This window comes from Psittacula echo, assembly GCF_963264785.1.
Source record: "Psittacula echo genome assembly, chromosome: 19".
In the NCBI taxonomy this organism is placed as follows: domain Eukaryota; kingdom Metazoa; phylum Chordata; class Aves; order Psittaciformes; family Psittacidae; genus Psittacula; species Psittacula echo.
This window is the reverse complement of record NC_137755.1, coordinates 3953212-3977185: the sequence shown is the minus strand read 5'-3', so window position 1 is coordinate 3977185 and position 23974 is coordinate 3953212. Positions and strand designations below refer to the sequence as shown.

The 23974-nt window shown below is 54.0% G+C and overlaps 2 protein-coding genes across 2 annotated transcripts in view; both read left to right on the top strand.

The window, feature by feature from the left end:
- LOC308228563 (olfactory receptor 14C36-like) overlaps positions 1–22567 on the top strand; it is a gene marked incomplete at both ends in the record, with an annotated part of 153804 nt that extends 131237 nt beyond the window's left edge. Inside the window, 4 exons of the mRNA XM_080631942.1 lie at positions 13601–13712; positions 16646–16710; positions 17681–17804; positions 22491–22567. Coding sequence (XP_080488068.1) covers positions 13601–13712; positions 16646–16710; positions 17681–17804; positions 22491–22567 — 378 coding nt within the window. The remainder of the gene's footprint in view (positions 1–13600; positions 13713–16645; positions 16711–17680; positions 17805–22490) is intronic.
- A 191-nt stretch (positions 22568–22758) lies between these two features.
- LOC308228562 (olfactory receptor 14C36-like) lies at positions 22759–23733 on the top strand (the record flags this gene model as incomplete). The annotated part of the gene is made up of 1 exon (XM_080631941.1): positions 22759–23733. The coding sequence occupies one exon, from the start codon at positions 22759–22761 to the stop codon at positions 23731–23733; it is 975 nt and encodes a 324-aa protein (XP_080488067.1).
- Positions 23734–23974: the final 241 nt, after the last annotated feature.

Sequence of the window (23974 nt, the reverse complement as noted above, 5' to 3'; positions counted from 1 at the left end):
CCAGTTCAGGAACGGTATTGGCAAGCAGTGGGTTTAGCAACGGGCCCTGAGGACAGGCAGGGACTGGAGCATGGTGCCTGTGGGGAGAGGCTGGGGGAGCTGGGCTTGTCCAGCCCGGAGAAGGGAAGGCTTCTGGGGACTTGAGATCTCGGGAAGGGAAGGCTGTTGGGGACTGGCTGCCTGTACTGGCAAGGAGGACATGGAGAATACAGAGCCAGGTTCCTCACCATGGTGCCTGGTGGGAGGACAAAAGGCAATGGGGGATAGTGACAGAGGAGACGTTGAGCCAGGACATAAGGAAACCTTGTTCCCATAGGCTCAGGCAAGGGCTGCATCAGGGCACCCAGAGAGGCTGTGCAGTCTCTGGCCTTGGGGATTTCCAACTCAGACTGAATCAAGCCTTGAACCACTTGCTCTGACCCTGTTACTGATGGGTTTGACTTGAGACCTCTTGATGTCCCTTCCAAGTTACAATGATGGGCTTACGAAGGGCCACAGAGGTGCTCTAAGGGCTGGAGAACATCTCTGATGAAGACAGGCTGAGAGAGCTGGGAGTGTTCAGCCTGGAGAAGGTCCCAGTTGGACATCTTAGCATCTGCTGTACGTAAGCAGGGTGTACAAGAAATCTGGAGAGGGGCTTTTTGCAAAGGTGTGCAGTGACAGGAAAAAGGGGAATGGCTTCAGGCTGAAAATGGGTAGATTTAGATCAGACATTAGGAGGAAGTTGTGCCCTTTGAGATGCCACGAGGGCTGAAGCAATTCTGTGATGAAGTCATGTTGACAGATTTGAGTGTTCAGCCTGGAGAATAAAAGGTTCTAGGGAGACATCTTAGCAATCTGCCCATATCTAACCAGGGCCTACAAGAAATCTGGAGAGGGTCTTTTTACAAGGGTGTGCAGTGACACGACGAGGGGGAATGGATTTAAGGTGAAAAAAGGGTGATTTAGCTTGGACATTCAGAGGAAGCTGTTCCCTCTGAGGATGGTGGGACACTGGCACAGGGTGCCCAGAGAAGCTGTGGCTGCCCCATCCCTGGCAGAATTCAAGGCCAGGTTGGATGTGACTCATCTCTGAAGCAGTGCTTTGCCCAGCTGTGATGTTCACAAGGGATGTCAGATGAAATCCAACTTCATTGTAAAGTTCTCTACTTGTACTCATGACTCAGATGATTCTGGGCTGCATAAGAGAGGCTCAGCATGGCCTTAGAGTCATTTTGACTGTGTTATTTATTTACTGGCATAACACTGGTGAGGTGGTTTTTTAGGGTATAAAACATTCTTTGTATGACCGAAAACCTGAAGAGTATTGAAAGAGTGAGAAGTTCTCACCTCTTTGTAGCTTAGTGCAGAGCCAGGAGAGTTCTTTCCCATTTGCTCTATGCTTTAACCACATGTGTAAGATACCTTCACACACAAATTGATCCTAAGAACCCCCACAAACACCTGTCCTGTGCTGAGAGCAGGGCAGCACGGTTTCAAAGGGCAGATCAGGGAGCTCTCATGGGGAGAAGCAAAGGACTGTGCCCAGCAGAGCATGGCCAGCAGCCACCTCCAGTGCCAGACACCAAGAGAGCTGCCTGAACGCACCCTCCCCAGGCCTGGGCTGCACTTTCCCCCCACTCCCTGCCCATGTCTCTGCTGCCTGGAGCTGTCCCTGCCAGGAGCTGCTGCTCTGGGCCCAGCTCTGCTCCCTCTCAGTGCTCCCAGAGCCCATCCCATGGGCTGTGTGCTCAGCTCTGCCCTGCACACCCCTCCCGGCAGCAGGGCTCTGCCCAGGGGCAGCTCTGCCTCTGCAGGAACCTCACACCTGGCACTCCATGGATCCATCAATGGTCAATGGAGAAACATGGTCACCCCCTGAGGAAAGCCTTGAGAGCTTCTTAACTCTTCAGTGAGTTACTGGTGGCAATGAGCAGTGTGCAGGGAGGTGAGGGAGGGTGGAGGGAAGTCAGCAAGAAGCAAGGTGATGGTTCAGGGCTTTAACCAATCCTTACAAGCAGGACGGAGCCCAGCAATGGAGAGCAGTTGATGTCTGTAGGTGGAGGAGGAGGAGGTGTTCCTGGAGTGTGGCTGCAGAGCCTGGACAAACCAGAGGCTGTCTGAGAAGTTTCCCTCATGGGAACATGCCTCAGCGTGGCACATGGGGAATGCCCACTGCTGGGGGTGCCTGAACACTGCTCCTCATGCCCCATGAGCCGACCTTCCTGTCTGCCTCTCCTGCACTACCCAAACTTGCCTGGAATGCAGGATCCATCCCTGAGCCTGGAGAATGCAGGAACCTCCTGCAGTGAGGGGTCACTGCTGCAGGGGAAGTGCAAAGCTTCTGTGAGACACTTGTGGGTGTGGGCAGAGAGTGGGGTGTGCACAGCAGAGAGGGTGCTACAGGCAGGAAGCTGTCCCAGATGAGGTGCCCTGTCCCCACAGCATGGGGTACCTTGCACCCAAGGACACCACCTTTCCTTCTGGCTCTTGCCAGGAAGTTCTCAATCCAGACCATTCCCTTTTCCCACTGCTCTCCCATGATGCTTAGTTCTCTATCCTGATGGCATCACCCATTCCTCTAGAAGCCTCCTTTAGATGGCCTTGCTGAGGGATATTCACTCCACCTGCAGAATTGACACTACAGTAGCAGCCTACAACTACTTGAAATATGGCTTCAGAGATGAGGGAGGTTTTCTTGCTAGCGGGAAGAGAAGGAAACCTCTACAAAGTGCAGCTTGGAAGGTTCAGACTCTAAGTTAGGAAAGAGAAATGTCTCTCAAAAGGTGGAGTTGTGGTGCAAGAGGTCACCCAGAAGGAGTCTGGCTCAGCCCATGGCTTTATGTTTCCAGGAGCAGACAGCGATGGGTGCAGAGATGTGACTGAAGGTACAGAAATGCCAGGTGAGAGCCAGGTGGGAAAGCAAGATGGGTGTCAAGAGCCTGAAGGGAAAGAGGTGCAGGCATGGGCCAGTGAAGGACAGCCTGCAGCAGAGATGAGTGAGGATTCTGGCAAGGCTGAAAGGCCCAAAAGAACAAAAGGTCTCTGTGCCCTGGGCTATGGCAGTTGCCTCTTTCATCAAGGCCTGTGAGGAGAACTTTCATTCTCAGGATTTCAGGCTCTACTTCTGCAAGGGCTGTGGTCAGGGCTTGGCCTTTCTGCTTCATCAAACAAACCAAGGGTTTTCTCACCACAAGACACCTGCATTTTGCCTTTGTCTGCTTGTAATGACAACGTGCAGATACTTGCTTTAAGGAGTCCCTGGGGAGGCTTTGTCAGTAACAGCCCTCAGTGGGGCCCATTAATGCTGAAGGGACTTGGGGCTTTGTTTCTGACTTGGACTTCTTGAGAGGTTTCCTCAGTCTCCTCTCAGCACCTGAGGTTCATGGACTCAGCCCAAATACACCATGGGGCTCATTAAAATCTTTGGGTTTGGTCAAGCATTGCAGATTGCACAGCACATTGGAGGATTCCGAGTGCAGGAAGATTGCAAAGAGCATCTGATAAAAGTTATTTTGACAGGGTTTTTTTTCTTACTTTTCAGTTTAGAAATTTCTGTGACTTCTGCAGTGCCTGGCACAGGGATCACTGGAACCTGCCAGGGCCCTGCCGCCTTCCGCAATGCCCGGGGGGCTTGCGCGGGCCTTGCCGGAGCCAGGCAGGTCCCCTTGTGCTGAGCTCCCAGTGACAGCACCAGCAGCTGCACTGCCCAGGGGCTGCTCCTGCCCTGACACCTTCTCAGCACCTCTGACACCAGCAGCTCCTGCACACAGAAGGCTCCTGCTTCGCCCCCAGCACCTCTGCAGGCAGAGCTCAGCTCCAAGCACATGAACAAGCCCAGCGCCTCCTCCTCACCCAGCCCCTGCTCCTACAGCTGGGATGGCACCAGCATATCTCCTGACAGCTTCTCCTCCCTTTAGAGCACGCACCCACAATGTGTTTCAAGCCAACACTAAAAGAGGATTGCAAAGTCAAAGAACACGTACCTGGATGCGCAGGGCAGGCACGGGAGATGCAGCCTCCCGAGGGAGGGCTGTCCTCTGCACTGGTTCCTGCAGGGCTCTGGCTCCTTCAATAGCCCACGCTCAGCGTGGGGGCCCTGTCACAATGGGCGTCTCCACAGCGACCACCACGGCTTTGTGATGGCGGCAGCATCGTGCCCATGGCACTGGGTACCCAGGGGTGCTCTGGTAGTTGTCACAGTGGGAGCAGGTCTGGGGACGTCCCTCATGGGCTGCTCTTCCTCATTGCCTTTTAGTCCAGAGGTGGACCATGCAAGGGGTCACAGCTGAACCTGGGCAATGGAACAGGGCATCACGGCCACCTACGACAGGTGGAGGGTGACCGACATTGGCACAGCAGAGAATCATGGAATCCCAGACTGGGTTTGGCTGGAAGGGACTTTAAAACTCATCCAGGTCCAGCCCCTGCCACTGGCAGGGACACCTTCCACTAGAGCAGCTTGCTCCAAGGCCCTGTGTCTTTATGCACTCCCGGAGTATCCCGGGGATACCCCTACAGAATCCCAGAGAATGCCTACAGAACCTCCAGAGTACCCATGGTCTCGAAATGAGCTCATGCATCACAATGAACATGGGGACATGGGGAACTCAGGGGTGGCTGATTATGGAACTCCCCGTGTTCACGTGTGCGAGGCCACGGAACCCCATGGAACCCTTCAGTGGAGGCACCGGGAGACAACAGCTGCCTCATGGAACACAAGCTACCGGTGGAGGAGGCAAGAGCAGCTCCTCTGGTGGTTCCTGTCTTGGTGTGTGAAAGCCGGTGACACCTGTGGACACAGGAGCGTGGAACGAGGTGGGTGGCGATGGCAATCTTGGGGTGCTTTAGGAGTTGCCAAGAACACCTCAAGTGACTTCCCCAGAGTGGCTGCTTTGGACTCGGTGTGTGAGTTGTGCTGGCTGAGCCGGCAGCGGAGCGCTGAAGCTGCCTTAAATCCTGGGATCTGGCCTCATTTCTTGTGGAGAGAAGAAGGGCCTGTGGGGATGGCACAAGGGGGAAGGGCTTTAACCTGACATAGAGGAGATTGAGGTGAGATCTTAGAAGTTGTTCCCTATGAGGGTGGTGGGACACTGGCACAGGGTGCCCAGAGAAACTGTGGCTGCCCCATCCCTGGCAGTGTTCAAGGCCAGGTTGGCTGGGGCTTGGAGCGAGCTGCTCTTGTGGAAGGTGTCCGTGCCTATGGCAGGGATTGGAGCTGGATGAGTTTAAGGTTCCTCCCAACCCAAACCATTGCGTGCTTCTGTGACCCCAGTACTGCTGGGTGGCAGAAGCTGCCCCTCAGGAGCTGTGCACTGTAGGGATTGGTGCATGGACGGGAAGCTGCTAGGAGGGACAGGAACCAGCTGACCCTGGGGAGGTGCTTGGGCAGCAGATATAAGGAATTCTAACTGCGCAATAAATCGTTGATGACCCGCATTCCGTGAATGCTCTATGTCTCAGCCCTAGTTCGGAGGGAACTAGTGCTTCCGTCCCTCACCACACGAGTAGCGAGAAACTACGAGTGGTGACCCTGACGTGATAGCGATGGATGTGAGCCACGTGGTACAGGTACTGGAGGCCCTCGCGCAGCAAGCTGGGTTGCCGAAGGCGATATACTCGGGGCCAGCGGGCCACTGCATCCAATGGTTCGGAGGCCGGAGGCCGGTGGAGGCCCCCGTGGACGTATTAGATACCTCCCGATGGGGACGGATCTGCCAAGAGCTTTTGGAAGCGGTCTTGGCTGGGGAAAAGCAAGCAGGAGATCTAGGGGAGACGTGGGGTGCCATCGAGAAAGGTATCTCCAGGAGAGGAGCTGCTGGAGCGGCTGCGGGACACAGAGGCGCTGCGAGTGGGGGAGCCGCGGGTGCAGACCTTTGCGCGGGAGCTGTGGAGGAAGGTGCCCCGGGAGGCGTGGCCGGAGCCGCCGGGCCGCGCGGCCGAGCGGGCAGCGCTGGAGCTGCAGCGCGACTGCCAGAAACGGCGGCCGCGGCAACAGCAACAACGGCAGCAGCAAGGAAACGGGAAGTGGAGCGTTGTGAGTCCTGGTAGCACTCCCCTTTGTGCGACAGGGCAGGGGACAGGGGGGTTCCCCACAACGAGCGACAGCAACCCTCAAAGCCTACCCTGGGGGAATCCTCCCTACTAAGGACATTGTCTTTATTCTTGGCTACCAGGCTGGAGTGTTCAGTTTGGTTTTGATTTTCTAGGAAAAAACAAACAAACAAACAAACAAAAAAAAAACCCACAGCAATTTAATGTACCCTTACAGCCTTTTGAAAACGTTGTGTGAGTGCCGTGGCGGACTGTGGACTTGGGACCCCATATGCAACTCATTTGATAGTTTCTCTGTGATCCACATGTACTAGATGTTGGCAAATATAAGTATATCCATCTTTCTATTAGCCCTTGGAGACTTCTTATGGATATTGCTGACCACTTCTTCCGATGTAGGCTGGCCACCTGCATTGGAATGAGTGTGCATTTTGGCCAGTGTAAAAGCCCAAGGCTCATGCGATGTGGGGGAGGCAGAGCCTCTGGGGACGCCTGCTGAAGTTGAGCCTGCAACCTCACACTGCGATGATGCTGCTTGGAACTGATTTTTGATTGTCTTCACAGGGTCCTTACGCCACGTTCCCTGTAGTAGGAGTGGTGATTGTCTGGGGTTTGTGTTTCAAATATTGTAATTGTATAGAGTTTGCTTGTGGGATCCCATATGTATGTGTGTGTGTGTGTTGAGGGCGGACAGTGTTCTGTATATTTTTTGTTGTTGGGTTTGTGTAAAAGTTTTAATGGGTAGCAGATTAACATTTTGGACAAGAAAGGGTTAATGCAAAGTGCTGTTGCTGGCAGGTATTTATGGCTGCTGCTAAGCAGGCAGGCAGCTGTAGCTTCACATTCCTTTCCCATCAGGATGCCTTTGAATCACTTTAACCCAACTCCTTCTCAAGAGCTGATAGCCTGGGAGAGGGGGTATGTTTGTGTCCTCCTACCTACAGGTCCATGGCAGCTGCCTGCAAAGTTTGTCAAGCCTTGCCATGAGCTGGACAGACAAGTGGAGGAACCCGATGCCTCAGCTACAGGAGCTGACAGTGAATACCCCGAGCAGAATGAGATAGAGGAGGAGAAAAATAAATGATTACAGGACATCACTTGAGGGCAACTGAAAAGTAACAACTCGAATACGTGTGCTTGTAACCTAGCTGTTATTAGAGGCTGTGATTTTGTGTATAAAACCACCTGTATTTACTAGCCAGTTGCTAATGAGAAACTATACCTTGTATTGTGTGCATTTCTTACTTGTAAAAGATGTTAAAGCATGCAAATTTGCAGCAGCTGCTAGAAAATGCTAAGACAAAAGCTAGAAAGATTCTAATATGATGGTAGTGTTATAAAGCAGGTAATGGAACAAATTAAGAGGGTGGAAGAACTCCACTGGTAAGAAAATTCTTTGGCTGGTTTCTCACTGCCATCAGCATTTTCAACATGCTGTTGTAACCTGTAATAGTTACTCTGGTAATGTAAATCTGTGTATGCTTTGCCACAGTAGCAACTTGTTACTGGATGAAGCAGGTGAAACTCTGCACTGACAATGAGGTACAAGAACTGAGGTTGACCAAATGCCTGCTGCCACAGTCAAGGGCAAGACTGGGTTGGCCTCTGTGTTTGCCACCAAGAAGAACCTTTAGCTCCGCTGTTGGCTGCAACCCAGCAGGCGTGGAGCGGTGGGGACACATGCCATGCCAGACCTTGATGTGAGGGGATGGCCTCCCCTGTTATCAGAGAGCCATCCAGGAGAAAAAGGGCAGACCCAGCAGCCTGTGACTGACCTGTGTTGAAGAAATATGGAAACATGCTAAAATCTTACACATGGTGTATGAGGATGGGCAAGCCTTTTGGCTGGACAATTTGTTAGGTGAATGGGGACTGACAGATTGGCTGGTTGCTCCAGTAAAAGGTGGACTAATGGTGTTTATTGTCATTTTAACGATTTTGATTTTGTTTCTGTATATTTTTATTACGTATGTTAGTTTTATTTGTATTAGTAGCAAGTTATATGTTGCGGTGTGTGATATCTATGGTTAAGAAACATCCGTCTGGTTTGCTCAAAAACAAAAAGAGGGAATTGTGGAGTCGCTAAGGGATGGTGGACATTTTGTGACCAACCCAGACGTCTTAACCTTAGGAGATGGTGGTTATGAAGAATACAGCTGAACAATCGACATGTGAGCAATCCCAGCAGTTTGGTCTTAGCCAAACTCTGAGTTAAGTTGCAAGGTCTGAATTCAAGTTACCCAGGCTGCAAGGCCTAGCCTTAGGTTACTAAAGGACAGTTACGTGCAGTAGAATAAGGAACTTGGCGTTTGCTCAAGGCTAACAAGATGTGGGAGCGGGATGGTGAAACTGCAAGTTATGTGAGAAAAGTAGCGAATGGATAATTTTAGCTAGCTTGTTATCTGCTTCAAAATGTGTGGACTGCACTTCTGAGCCAATCACAATCTATACTGGTTACGTCTAGCCAATAGCAGTTCGATTTCTGGAAGCATATACTGTAGCTACTGTGCTACGACAGTGGTCTGCGGACCCCATTAGCCATTGAGACTACGACGGAGTGTGCGCAAGTCCTTTTTCAGGCTTTGTCTGAGCGAGCTGCTGAAATTTGCCCAAAACACTGTAATAGTCATTTGCACATCCCTGGACTCCTAACTGAAGGTAACAATAGTGCAGACCGTGTTGCACAAGGTCTGCCAGTCCCTGACTGTTGCACTCCAGTTTTTATGCGCTATTTACACGTCACGGTTGATACCTGTAGCAGTGTCATCTTGGCTACGGCACAACGCAAGCAAGACGCCAAAGCGGCCATTTTGCATTGGCGCGAGGTCATGGCGATTTTGGGAGTCCCTAGCCAGATCAAGACTGACAACGGCCCAGCATATTCAAGTCAACTGGTGGCCTCGTTTTTACGACAGTGGGGCATTGAGCATAAGACCGGTTGTCCTCATAACAGCACTGGCCAAGTTATCGTTGAACGTGCACACCGGACTCTGAAAGCTCGCCTTGTGTGTCTTGAGGCGGGGGAGTCCGTGCCCGGAGAAAATCCCGCAAGCCGTGTGCGCCGACTTTTACTTTCTGCTCTGACTAGTTTAAATCAATTCTCGTGTGGATCAAGTGAACAATCCCCGATGAGCTCGCACTTTGCCCCACCTCTAGACAAACCCCTGTATCCACAGGTACGGGTGAAAGATCCGGAAAAGGGTAAGATAGGTCCATTTGCCCTACGGGCTCACGGGTGGGGCTATGCCTGTGTAGAGGGTGAGACTGGGCTACGCTGGGTACCGGCAAAATGGTTATTACCGTACTTGTAGTTGTGTCTGTAAGTTTGTATTTGAGCTATATTTCACAGGTGGTGACTGGCGCTGGGCTGTATCTGGGAGAGAGTGATGGAAAGAGGTGCGAAATGACATCCCTGGCCCTTGTGTGTCCAGATGACTTCACTCACGGATCCAGTCACAACGCGCCTTACGAACTTTGTAGCCGGCCGTTGAATACGACAACACTCAGGCCGGAAACACCTGCGTCTAGGTCCCTTTAGGCTGACGCTCTGTGTTTATGTTTGTTTCTTTCTCGCTTGATTATGTAATACACACCGTGTGTGAATACTTAGTTGCACAAACCTTTCTTACTTGGTTAATTAGAGTTATGAGTTACGCACCATGTGTGAATACTTAGTTACACGAACCTTCCTTACTTAGTTAATTAGAGTTATAAGTTGTTATCTGGAATAGCTGTTAAAACCCTGAGTTTTCTAGTCTTGAGGCGGGGGAGATGTAGGGATTGGCGCACGGAAGATCACGTGATGTGAGGGAAGTTGCCAGGTGGGACAGGAACCAGCTGACTCTGGGGAGGTGCTTGGGCAACAGATATAAGGATTGTAACTGCGCAATAAATCGTTGTTGACCCGCATTCCGTGAATGCTCTATGTCTTGACCCTAGTTCAGAGGGAACTAGTGCTTCCGTCCCTCATCACACGAGTAGCGAGAAACCCAGCTATCTTAAAAGCGTAAGCCCACAGACACATTCATCCAGATGACAGAAGCTGGTGCTCACCCTTCCTATTCTGGAGTGAAACAACAGGAGGAGGAAGATTTTTCCTATAGGAAGACGGGCACACTACTGCACAGCTACTGAGCACCACTGTGGCCTAGGGAACACCATTCAAAAACAACCATAAAGGAAAGCAGACCAAAAAACTATGAATGAAACACAATTCTGAACCGGTTCACCACTTGTAAAAATTACAGTCAAACAAAAGAAGCTGTTTCTTATCTCCTGGATAACAGCACTGGAACCAGATCCATATTCAGGTCAAACAGTTCACTTGGAAGTTCTGCACCATTCTTCATTTCTTTTAAAAAGGAAGAAGTCCCAACAACTTGCTTTCTTAGCACAGGGAAAGTTCAACAACAGTTGTGCAAGGGAGCATTTGAAACCGATGATTTGGGAGTCACAGCAGCAATGTGCTTGGCAGTAAACAACATGAATGCTTTCTGTCCTTTTCCTGCTTTCAAATCCATCTCCTCCAACCAAACCACAATCCCCACATGGCAGCACAGCAGCTGTGACAGACTTCACTGTGCTTGACAGGATTCACTGAATATTGTTGATACGCTGTCAGGAGGTGTGCAAGGATGGCTGCTTATTGTGAGCCAAACCCTTCAGGTGCCCTAAAAGAATCAACTGCCTTGAAAACAGAAGAGATTGGGAAAGAAAACAAACCCTGCTGCTGTTATCTTAAAAGGCAAGAGGAAAAGGATGAGCACCAGACAAAAATCAGGCAGCCCATGCCTTGGTGAAGGTCATCAGCACAACCACGGCCTGACTGGATTGCAGGAGCAGAACATGGCCTCACAGAGAAGAAGGCAATGCGGGCACTGTTTAACCCCCTTTTTCCTCCCGAATGGTCTCTTCCTGTTCACAACGGGCTCCGGTTCAGACAAGCTGTGTAAACCCTGTGCTCACCGGAGCGCGGAGCCAAAGCACCGCTGCTGCTGCTGCAGAGCCACGAGAGCTGATGGGCACTGCCCTTGTGCACAGCCTGCCGGCAGGGGGCAGCAGAGGAAGCTCAGCGCTGCACTGCCATGGCTCTGACAGCCCCGCAGAGCAGGGCTCAGGACAAGAGGAGCAAAAAGCTTTTTGGATGTTCCTGCTGGCGCTGCTCAGGCTGAAATGGAACCAACCGGGAAAGTTTGCTCCCCCCAACCCATCCGTGCCTCCGGGATGCCAGGATTCTCTGACCCCCAACCTGGGGGGCAGTTGTGGGTCTGGGGGTCACTTGGGGGTCACTTGAGGGGCAGTTGTAGGTCGGGGGGGTGACTGGCTGGGCAGTTGCAGGTCTGGGGAGTCATTTGGGGGGCAGGAGTGGGTTTGGGGGTGACTGGGAGGTCACTGGAGGTGGAGGTGTAGGTCTGACGTGCCACTTGGGGGTCACTTGGGTTTGTTGTGCGTCTGGGTGGACACCTGGGGGTCACTTGAATGACAGTTGTAGGTCTGCGGGTTTACTCAGGGGTCACTTAGGGGGCAGTTGTGGGTCTAGGGTGTCACTTGGGAGGCAGTTTTGAGTCTGGGGAGTCACTTGGGGGGGCAGTTGTTTGCCTGGGTGGTCACTTGGCGGGCAGATGTGGGTCTGGGGAGTCAATTTGGGGTCACTTGGGGGGCAGTTTTTGGCTCTATGGGGATGTCTTTAGGGTCACTTGGGGGCAGTTGTGGTTCTGGAAGTCACTGGGGGGTCACTTGAGGGGCAGTTTTTGGTCTATGGAGTCAATTTGGAGTCACTTGGGGGGGCATTTGTGGGTCTGGAGGGTCACATGTGGGGCACTTGTGGGTCTGGGTGCTTACTTGGGGTAACTTGTGGGGCAGTTGTGGGTCTGGTGAGTCAATTTGGGGTCACTTGGGGAGCAGTTGTGTGTCTGGGTGGTCACTTCAGGTCTCTTGGGGGGCAGTTGTGGGTCTGGGTGGTCACTTGGGGGTCACTTGGGGGACAGCTGTGGCTCGATGGGGGTCACTTGGGGGTCACTTGTGAGGCAGTTGTGGGTCTGGGGAGTCAATTTGGCATCACTTGGGGGACAGCTGTGGCTCGATGGGGGTCACGTGGGGGTCAATTTGGGGACAGTTGGGGGTCTAGGTGGTTACTTGGTGGTCATTTGGGGGCAGTTGTGGGTCTGGAGGGTCACTTCAGGGTCACTTGGGTCGCAGTGGTTGGTCTGGAGAGTCAATTTGGGGTCACATGGGGGGCAGTTGTGTGTCTGGGGGTCTCTGGGGGGTCACTTGGCAGGCAGATGTGGCTCGATGGGGGTCACTTGGGGGGTATTTGTGGGTCTGGGGAGTGTCATGGTTTAGCCCAGCCGGTAACTGAGAAGCACGCAGCCGCTCGCTCACTCTCCTTCCTCTCCCCCCACCTCCCTCTGACCTCCATCCCCCCCCCCCCCCAGGCTCCAGAGGGAAGGGGAGGAGAATGGAAAGAATGTAACTGCCATGGGTTGAGATAAGAGCAGTCCAGTAACTAAGGGATAACTGAAACCCACTGCTGCTACCGCCAGGAACAATAATGGTGAGGGGAAGAACAAGGGGGGAGAATACAATTGCTCACCACTCACCGACCAATACCCAGCCTGCCCCGAGGAGGGATCTGGGCGTCACGAGTGACTCCCCCCATTTTCCCCCTGGAGCGGCTGCGGGGTCTCTCTGCCCCCCTGCGGGATGGAGGGATGTGGGCAGGGGAGGGAAGGGCAGCACAAGGGACGTGACCACGTTTGATGCCTACAGGAAAGCTGGAGGGGGATTCTTTACAAGGGTGTGTAGTGGTCAGACAAGTGGGAACGGCTTTAAGTAGACAGAGGGGGGTGAATAAGATGAGACCTTAGGGGGAAGTTCTTCCCTGTGAGCGTGGTGGGACATGGTCACAGGCTGCCCAGAATGACATTCATTCGGCAGCGGGTCTTTCCTGGTTCAAGGCAAGCAGAGAGGCAGCTTTTCCTGGATTTACCACAGATTTAATATAGATTGGATGAGAGGGAGAGAAATTCTATTGAATAAGGGTCAGGATGGAGAAAGTGCTCCCTGCTCATGGCAAGGTTGGAGTAAAAAAACCAATAAACCCCAGGTTTGCCAGATTTGGGAGGGATTTGGTCTGTGGTGACACCTAAAGCACCCCCAGAGCATCCTCAGGACGCCCAGAGCAACCCAGGGATGCCCCTAGAGATGCCCAGAGAGTGCCTGCAGCAACTTCAGAGCACCCCATGGACCCAGTCAGGGTTCATGCATCACAATGACCTTGGGGACATGGGGACCACAGGGGTGGCTGATTCTGGAACACTCCGTATTCAGGTGTGCGAGGCCACGGAACCCCACGGAACCCTTCAGGAAGCCTTCAGAGTGCCCAGTGCCATGGGCACGATGCTGCCGCCATCACAAAGCCGTGGTGGTCGCTGTGGAGACGCCCATTGTGACGGGGCCCCCACGCTGAGCGTGGGCTCTTTAAGGAGCCAGAGCCCTGCAGGAACCAGTGCAGAGGAGAGTCCTCCCTCGGGAGGCTGCATCTCCCGTGCCTGCCCTGCGCATCCAGCAGCACGAGGCCGATGTGAAGCCGCTGCAGGGGCAGCAGCGCCGGGACATGAAGGAGCAGCACAAGAAGCACCTCAAGAGGCTCTTGGCTCTGCACAAGCACCTGCAGCCAGGTGGGACCCCAGAACCCGGCACCCCAGGACCCAGCCCCCCCTGCACCCCAAAATCCCAGCGGGGAGCCCCGAATCCCCCAAACCCAAACCCTGCAGCTCCATATCCGCCCCGGCTCAGCGTAGCTGCCAGGAGGCCCCTGAAAAAGGGGTGGTCTGAAAAGTGGGGTCCCCCCAGCACGTGCCCTGGGGTCCCCCCAAATGCTGTGGGACCTCAAATCCACTGGGGGGACCCCATCATTGCTTTGGGCTCAGTAGTGAATTCAGGGTGTCGGGGGGCTTGGACCCTCCAAGAGTGGCACCCCAATAAAGGGCCCTGGAGGCAGCCAAAGCAATCGTGGTGCCCCCTAGAATCCTAGGGGACCCCAAATCTCCTTGAAGCAACAGACAAGCAGGCAGGACCCCCAAATGGGTGGCCTGTAGCACCTCCAAAGTGAACTGCACCCCACTATCACCATGGGCCCTGCCAAATGAACCCGAGGACCGAAAATCCTGGAGAGGCCCCACCAAACACCCCCACCCCCAACTGGAGGTGCCCCTAGAAAGCTGCTCCCTCCCTCCAATGCCACCCAGGCCCAAATTGCTCCTTGTTGCCCCCAAATCACACCCCATGGGGCACCCCAACTCCCCCCCTCTCTGCTATCAGGGAGTCGTCAGGGCCAGCCCCAGAGTGGGGGTTGCCTAATTTGGGGTGTCCCCCTGAAAAAGACCAAGGAGGTCATGTGGGGGATGAGCAGGAGGTCATGTAGGGGATGAGCAGGAGCACCTGTGGCAGGGAGTGGGAGCACTGGGAGGGACTGGGAAGGACTGGGAGCACCTGCAGCAGGTAGTGGGAGCGTTGGGAGGGACTGGGAGTTGAGCACAGCTGCAAGGGGGAAGACCTGCAGCAGGGACTGGGAACACTGGGATATTGAAACCCCAGCAGTATCTGAGGCCATAGTGGCCTATGTTGGTCTGTACTGGTGCAAACTGGTCCATACTGCTCCATACTGGGATGTGTAAATTTGCGGCCAACACCACGTTGGGTGGGAGCATTGATGTGCTGGTTTTTACTTGGTTTCTGACATTGCTCAGGTGGAACTTTGACATCATGTAGTGTTTCCAACACTGCTGTTGCTGCTTCCCCTACCTCTGTGAGGTATCTCCTCTGATTAAGACATCATCTCTAGAATGGTACATTTTCACCTTCTGAGGAAGTGAGATCTCCTGTGGGTTTGTGGTGTTCATGGGAGGGAGCTGAGTCCCCTTCCAGCCCCAGGGCTACAATCCCAGGAGGAGATGCCTCAACTGAGTAGGCTGAATCCCTTCCTTCAGCAGGGGTAAAGGAGATCCCAGCCTGTCCTGGCCTGCCTGTCCTGTCTGATGATGGGACAAGAAACAGGCTGCCTGCTGGAGTGGTTGTGTCACCATCCCTGGAGGTATATAAAAGACATGTTCTAATGGACATGGTTCATGTGTTGACTTGCCAGCATTCGGTTAATGGTGGACTCAATGTTCTTAATGGTCTTTTGCAGCATAAATGTTTCCATGATTCTACAAACTCTCATTGTTCAGACCAACCTCTGTCTCTCCTCATAGCAATGACACTGCAGGCAGGCAGTGTGTCTGCCAGCTGAGGGAGGGAACAGCAGGGCTTGCTTCAGGCTGTTTCCCATGGGGTTCCCTAGAGCCCCAGGCAGCCCCAGTGGGAGCTCAGCAGGGCAGAGGCAGAGCCACCTTGGGCACCCAGACCCACAACTGCCCCCCAGGTGACCACCCAGACCCACAAGTGCTCCAAATTGACTCCCCAGATCAAAAACTGCCCCCCAAGTGACCCCCAGTGACTCTAAGACCCAAGTGACCCTAAAGTAATCCCTATAGAGCCACAACTGCCTCCCAACCCCAAACTGACTCCCCAGACCCACATCTGCCCGCCAAGTGACCACCCAAACAACTGCCCCCCCAAGTGACTCCCCAGACCAAAACTGCCCCCCACGTGACACCCTAGACCCACAACTGCCCCCTAAGTGACCCCTGAGTAAACCCACAGATCCACAAATGCCCCCCAAGTGACCCCCTGGTGTCCACCCAGACCCACAACTGACCACCAAGTGGCACCTCAGACTAACAACTGCACCCCCAGTGACCCTCCAGACCCACAACTGCCCACCCAGTGACCTCCCAGTCACCCCCAGACCCACAAATGCCCCCCAAATGACTCCCCAGATCTGCAACTGCCCAGCCAGTCACTCCCCAGACCCACAACTGCACCCCTAGTGACCCCCCCGACTCAAAACTGCCCTCCATGTGACCACCCGGTGACTCCCCAGACCCATAACTGCCCCCTAAGTGACACGCAGGGATAGGGATAGGGATTGACCCTCGCCTGCTGCAGGCCCCTTCCATGAGGTCTTCTGAGATGCGGCACCATGAGGCTTGCTGAGAGCATCTCCTCCATGGCAAACTCTAGGGATCGGAGGCCTTTGGGTTTCCCACCCTCCAACCCAGCCCAGGAGAAAGGAGAGGTGGAGAAAGGCTGAAACCCCTGTGCCAGCAGAGGAGACGGCAGCAGCAGCCCCGCTGGAGAGAGCCCAGCTTGAGTAAGTGCAGACACTGCCTGTTGGGCAGCCCCATCCCTGCATGCTGGGGCTGCAGAGGAGCAGCCTGGGATGTCCTGGGTCAGCTCCACAGCCAAAGGATGATGCTTCCCTGTGTTGCAGCTGCCTTTCCTCACGAGCTGCCCAGGTCCTCAGGAGGCTGGAGCTGTTCCAAGCACTGAGGAACAACTTCAAGAACGTCACTGAGAACAGCAGGAGGAGGATGGAGCAGCAGAGGCAGCTCCCCCATTAACGGTATCCATAAGGGGATGGGCTCCCCATGACAAAGGGGCTGGAGGCTCCTCAGCTGCCAAGGTCCACCCTGAAATCCGTAATAAAGAGCTCTGGGGCTGCTTGCAGGGATGGATCCATCAAAGCAGAGTAAACGCAGGAAGATGCTCAAGCTCTCCTGCTCACATTCCTTCGTCAGGGCACCTGAGCTCCCAAAGCTGCCTTGGTGTGATGTCACCCATCACTTATGATGTCACAAAGCACCAGCACTTATGTAATGCAGCCAGGTATGAAAGTGGGGCCGTCCCTGTGTCTGGGTCATGATGGAAAAGCTGCGCAAGTGGTTGGGTCGCTCGTGAGGAAGCTGCGTTGGTGGCACCCGCACCTCAGTGGATGCAGAGAGAAAGCTGCAGAAAGACAGCTTCTGACCAAGTATGTGTGGAAAATCCTCCTCTGCTCTCCCCAAGTGTATTTTCCTTCTCATGAGATGGGATGTGTGGGGGATGATCCCATCTCAGCTCATCCTAACCTCATCTGCTTGCATGTCATCATACAGCTCAGCTTATCTCCCCCTCCCCGTGCCTCCAAATACCTTCTGAACTGCCAGATTCTCTTCCTCCATCACATCTCCTCCATTGGGGAACATGGGGCATCAAAGAGAGACTTGAGGTGCCCTGGATGGATGTATGGCATCATTTTGTGGAACATGGGGAGGTCTCCCAAATTACTGTGCCCACTACAGGGAATTCTGGAAACCCCCTCCTATGAACCCTGAAATCTCCCACGAACCCCCAAATCCCTCTGAAGCCCCAAATTTACCCAATTTATGGCAAAGGGACCACATGGGTCATCCAATGATGCCCCAGGTGCCCTGGGATGGATATACCCTCCATTTTCAGGAGACGGGGGGTCCTCCAAATCCCTGCAACCCCAGAGAGTCTTGGGGACCTCCCTGAACCTCAAACCTCCCCTGAATCCCCAAATCTTCCTCTGAACCCTCAAATTCCCCCCACTTACTGCCATGGGGAAACACAGGGCATCCGCTGAGACTCAGGGTGCCAAGGGACAAAGGTGCCTCCTCTGAGGGACATGGGGGTCCCCAAGATTCCTGCCCCCACAGAGCTTTGGCCCCTGCACCCCCCCACAGAGGTGTCTCCGCAGTAGCTGCAGGAGCTGCGGCAGCACGAGGGCAACGTGAAGCTGCTGCAGCAGCAGCGCCGGGACCTGAAGAGGCTGCGCAAGAAGCACCTCAAGAGGCTCTTGGCTCTGCACAAGCACCTGCAGCCAGGTGGGACCCCAGAACCCGGCACCCCCGAACCCAGCCCCCTGCACCCCAAAATCCCAGCGGGGAGCCCCAAATCCCCCAAACCCAAACCCTGCAGCTCCAAATCCGCCCTGGCTCAGTGCAGTGGCCAGGAGGTCCCTGAAAAAGGGGTGGTCTGAAAAGTGGGGTCCCCCCAGCACCTGCCCTGGGGTCCCCCAAAATGCTGTGGGACCTCAAATCCACTGGGGGGACCCCAACATTGCTTTGGGTTCAGTAGTGAATTCAGGGGATCAGAGGGGATTGACCCTCCAAAAGTGGTACCCCAGTACAGGGGCACCCCAAAATCATGCTGCCCTCCCAGAGGGCACTGGAGGCACCCAAAGCAATCATGGTGCCACCCAAAATCCTGAGGTAACCCCATATTTCCTTGAAGCAACACACAAGCAGGCAGGACCCCGAAAAGGGAGCCTGTAGCACCCCTAAAGTGAACCTCACCCCACCATCACCACGGGCCCTGCCAAATGAACCCAGGGACCCAAAATCCTGGAGGAGCCCCACCAAACACCCCCACCCCCAACTGGGGGTGTCCCAAAAAAGCTGCTCCCCCCACCAAAGCTACGCAGCCCCAAATTGCTCCTTGTTGCCCCCAGATCACACCCTATGGGGCACCCCAACTCCCCCCAGTATCAGGTAGAAGGAGGGGGCAGCCCCAGAGTGGGGGGTGCCTAATTTGGGGTTGTCCTGCAAAAAGACCAATGAAGTCTGGTGAGGGATGGGCAGGAGCACCTGTGGCAGGGACTGTGAACACTGGGATATTGAAACCCCAGCAGTATCTGGGGCCATAGTGACCTATATTGGTCTGTACTGATGCAAACTGAACCACACTGCTCCATACCGGGATGTGTAGATTTGTGGATGGGAGTGGATGGGAGAGTTGATCTGCTGGTTTCTACTTGGTTTCTGACATTGCTCAGGTGGAACTTTGACATCAGGTAGTGCTTCCCACACTGCTGTTGCTGCTTTCACTGCTTCTGTGGGGGCATTTCCTCTGGTTAAGACATCATCAGGTCTGCAGTAGTCCATACTGCTCCATACTGGGATGTGTAAATTTGCAGATGACACCAAATCGGGTGGGAGCGTTGATCTGCTGGAGGGTAGGAAGCTCTGCAGAGGGATCTGGACAGGCTGCATCCATGGGCTGTGGCCAATGGGATGAGGTTCCAGAAGGCAAAGTGCTGGCTCCTGCACTTGGGCCACAACAACCCCCTGCAACGCTCCAGGCTTGGGGAAGAGCGGATGGAAACTGCTCATGGGAAAGGAGCTGGGGGTGCTGATTGATGGAGCTGAACAGGAGCAGCTTGTGCCCAGGCAGCCAGGAAGCCCCCAGCATCCTGGCCTGGATCAGCACCAGTGCGGCAGCAGGGCCAGGGCAATGGTTGTGCCCTGCCCTGGGCGCTGGTGAGGCTGCACCTCAAATCAGCTCTGGGTCCCTAACTAACAAGAGAGACATTGAGGTGCTGGAGCGGGGCCAGAGAAGGGCACCGGAGCTGGTGCAGGGCCTGGAGCACAGTGTGATGGGGAACGGCTGAGAGACCTGGGGGGTTCAGTCTGGAGAAGAGAAGGCTCAGGGGGGACCTGATCGCTCCCTACAACTGCCTGAGAGGAGGATGGAGCCAGGAGGGGCTGGGCTCTGCTCCCAAGGAACAAGGGATGGGACAAGAGGAAACGGCCTCAAGCTGCACCAGGGCAGGTTTAGATGGAGCTGAGGAACAATTCCTGCCCCAGAGGGTGCTCAGGCATTGGAACAGGCTGCCCAGGGCAGGGCTGCAGTCACCATCCCTGCAAGTGTTCACACACCGTGGAGACGAGGCCCTCAGTGCCATGGGTTAGTGGTGGCCTTGGCAGTGCTGGGGTAAGGGTTGGACTGGAAGATCTTAAAGGTCTTTTTCAACCTGGCTGATTCTATGATTCTGTGATCCCTTTTGCTGAGGCATCAGTGAACCAGTGAACCATTCTGCTGAAGTTCTCTCGTTGAAAGGGAGGTGCTTCTAAACCTGGTGAGGGTTTGAAAGGTTGTTGTAACGCTGATGGCTCTGCATTTACAGGCATCTGCAGTAGTTTGGAAACTTCATTCTGTCCTTCAGATAGTTTCACTTCCTCTTCAATCCCCGGTAGGTAGGCATGCCATTTTCTGCCAGTGGGTTTGTGCAACTCCATCCTGAGGAGCAGTTCCCTTTGGGATACTGTCAAGTCAATTGAATGGATTGAATGGATGGTTTGTACTGCTTGTTCTTGATCAATGTTCTCAGTTTGTTTAACAGATGTAATTAAAGTCAAGAGTCTCTTTTCCCACTCAGAATATGTCGGTTTAGTGTCTTTGAAAGAGGCAACTTGAACATTAAAGTTCTTTTTTGGTCCATCAGGGTCAGTTTGAATAGTTCACAGGAAGAGCCATGGTCAGCAAAACCCCTCAGCAGGCCCCAGTGACTGGTACGGTTTTAATTCCTGTATCAGGCATTTCCTGCTTCGTCATGCTCTGGATTCCATACCCATGTCTTTCTCTTTCATAAAAGTGAGTAAAGTGGGTGAGCAATGATAGAGAATCCAGGTCCATGTTTCCTCCAGTATCCTGGAGGACCAATAAGCTGTTGTAATTCCTTCCCAGAGTGGGGCATCTGCCCTTGTTCTGTTTTTCTGCAGGTGCCTGCAGCAATCACTGCACTGCTGCTATCCACCAAGTACCCCCTGATTTGACTGGTTTCTTCTTGGTTTCTAACATTCCTTAAGTGGAACTTCAGCTTCTGCACCATGGAGTGCTTACACACTGCTGTTGCTGCAGTTCTTTGGGGCAAACTCCCCTGATTAAGACATCATCTATAGAATGGTACATTTTCACCTTCTGAGAAAGTGAGACCTCCTGTGGGTTCCTAGTGTTTATGGGACATAGCTGAGTCTCCTTCCAGGCCCAGGGCTACAATCCCAGCAGGAGATGCCTCAACTAACCAGGATAAATCCCTTCCTTTCAGCAGGGGTAAAGGAGATCCCAGCCTGTCCTGGCCTGCCTGTCCTGTCTAATGAAGGGAAAAGAAATAGGCTGCCTCCAAAAGTGGTTGTGTCACCATTCCTGGAGGTATTTAAAAGACATTTACATGTGGCACTTGTGGATACTGCTTAGTGCTGGACTTGACAGTGTTTGGTTAATGGTTTTACTAGGTCTTAAGCATCTTTTTCAACCTCAGTGATTCCATGATCCTACAAAATCTCGTTGTTCAGACCAAACTCTGTCTCTCATCAGAGAAATGACACTGCAGGCAGGCAGTGTGTCTGCCAGCTGAGGGAGGGAACAGCAGGGCTTGCTTCAGGCTGTTTCCCATAGTGTTCCTCTGGAGCACCAGGGAGCCCTGGAGGGAGCCCAGTGGGACAGAGGCAGAGCCACCTTGGGCTGGGCCTCTGCTGCTGAGCTGGGCCAGGCTCCTGGGATGCAGACAGATGCTGACAAGCGGGCAGTGCTGCAGAGAGACAGCTCTGGCCAGGAGCAGGGCTGGGGCAGTGCCTGCAGGCACCCAGGGGAGATCTGCGAGCCTCAGAGAGCTTAAAGGCACTTGGCAGTGGAGGATGCTGAGAGCTCCCTGCAGGAGAAACCTTCCCAACCCTGTGCATGGTAAGGCTCTGGGTGCAGGGCAATGCAGCTGCAGTTCCTGCAGGGATCTGCTCAAGCTGCTGCCTCGGACAGTCCATGGGATCTGTCAGGAGGACTCTCTTGGTTTCTCTGTGTAGATAAGGAGCAGGATGTGCTGCAGAGCAGGGCTTCCCTCTGCACCATGCGAGGGACAGGACAAGGCAGGTCCCTTGTCCCGGGGCTGGCTGCAGGCTGTGAATGTGGGTGTGCAGGCAGGGGTGCCCAGCGCTGTCCTTGCCAGCAGGGTGCCTGCAGCCCAGGGGCTGTGTGCAGGGGCAGGGACTCTGCTGCCTGCCAGGGTCAGCACTCAGCCTGCCCGGGAGCTCCCCACGGTGCTGGGGGAGAGGCGCTGGAGGTAAGGAACAACCCCTGGCAGGGAAGGAAAAGTGTTCTTGTGCACTGGAGAGGGTGCTGTGTGGGTCAGGGCTGCTCAGAGCTCCACATTACTCTGAGCACGTTTGCAGAGGGTCCTTCTGAAAGACACTGAGGCAGCGATTGCCTGATAGGGAAGGATCCTGAGCTCTGATGTTTTCCACTCTTGGTGGGCAGGTTGGGCAGTGGGAGCTGGGAATTTCCTTCTTTGCTTTGGAGAAGGCACCGAGAGTCTTGTCAGGACTTGTGTGAGCTGCTGCTGAGCCCCTGCAGAGGCAGAGCTGCCCCTGGGCAGAGCCCTGCTGCCGGGAGGGGTGTGCAGGGCAGAGCTGAGCACACAGCCCATGGGATGGGCTCTGGGAGCACTGAGAGGGAGCAGAGCTGGGCCCAGAGCAGCAGCTCCTGGCAGGGACAGCTCCAGGCGGCAGAGACATGGGCAGGGAGTGGGGGGAAAGTGCAGCCCAGGCCTGGGGAGGGTGCGTTCAGGCAGCTCTCTTGGTGTCTGGCACTGGAGGTGGCTGCTGGCCATGCTCTGCTGGGCAAGGAGCTGACTGTCCCTCTAGAAAGTGCAGGGCAGCTGAGAACCAGACCGATGGACTCTGCAGCAATCTTGAGTAGGCACAAACCCACAGACAGTTGAGCCCTTTTTTCTGTCCCAGGCTCAGACTCTTCAAAGTCGCCTTCAAAAATTTATATTAGGAATTTTGTCCCTAAAAGAGTCACTCTTCAGCTGTGACACTGGGAAAACAAACAAACCAAACAACTTCAGAGACAATCATGACCAAGTCACGCTCAGCCTCTCCTATGCAGACCGAAAGTGTTCAGTCGTGAGTGTGTAAATTGAACTTCTGTATCTGACATCCCTCCTGTCCTAACCTGTCACTGCCTTTTTCTGCTCTGACAGTGCCCCATGCCCAGAGGCAGCAGATGTCCAACGGCAGCTCCATCACCCACTTCCTCCTCCTGCCATTCGCAGACACGCGGGAGCTGCAGCTCTGGCACTTCTGGCTCTTCCTGGGCATCTCCCTGGCTGCGCTCCTGGGCAACGGCCTCATCATCACCAGCACAGCCTGCGACCAGCACCTCCACACCCCCATGTACTTCTTCCTCCTCAACCTCTCCCTGCTGGACCTGGGCTGCATCTCCACCACTGTCCCCAAATCCATGGCCAATTCCCTCTGGGACACCAGGGCCATCTCCTACACAGGTTGTGCTGCACAGCTCTTTTTCTTCGTCTTTTTCATGTCAGCAGAGTATTTTCTCCTCACTGTCATGTCCTATGACCGCTACGTTGCCATCTGCAAGCCCCTGCACTACGGGAGCCTCCTGGGCAGCAGAGCTTGTGTCCACATGGCAGCAGCTGCCTGGGGCGCTGGGTTTCTCTATGCTCTGCTGCACACAGCCAATACATTTTCACTGCCCCTCTGCCGAGGCAATTCTGTGGAGCAGTTCTTCTGTGAAATCCCCCAGATCCTCAAGCTCTCCTGCTCACATTCCTACCTCAGGGAAGTTGGGCTTCTTGTGCTAAGTTTCTGTTTGGGACTTGGCTGTTTTGTGTTCATTGTGGGGTCCTATGTGCAGATCTTCAGGGCCGTGCTGAGGATCCCAAATGAGCAGGGATGCCACAAAGCCTTTTCCACGTGCCTCCCTCACCTGGCTGTGCTCTCCCTCTTTGTCAGCACTGCTACCTTTGCCTATTTGAAGCCCCCCTCCATCTCCTCCCCATCCCTTGATCTGGTGGTGTCAGTGCTGTACTCGGTGGTGCCTCCAGCAGTGAACCCCCTCATCTACAGCCTGAGGAACCAGGAGCTCAAGGATGCTGTGAGGAAGCTGCTGACTGGATGTGTTTCAGCAGCCATGTACTGCCTGCTTTACCCTGGAAAGGGTTCCAAGTGTAGGTAAAGACAGGCCATGTCTGTCTTTGCTGCTTTACATTTGTTTTCCTGTTTCAATTTGTGGTGATGTTGTCTTCATAGAAATGTCAGTTTTCATCCTGTGCTTCTTAAGTAGCCACTCGTGTTGTGTGACCAACAGACTTTGTGTCAGTGGGTGTCTCTCACTGTATTTAAGCACAATAAACCATCCTGCAGCAACTTCTTGTCTGTGCTGTGTGCTCACATGGCAGGAATGAAGGGGAATGAAA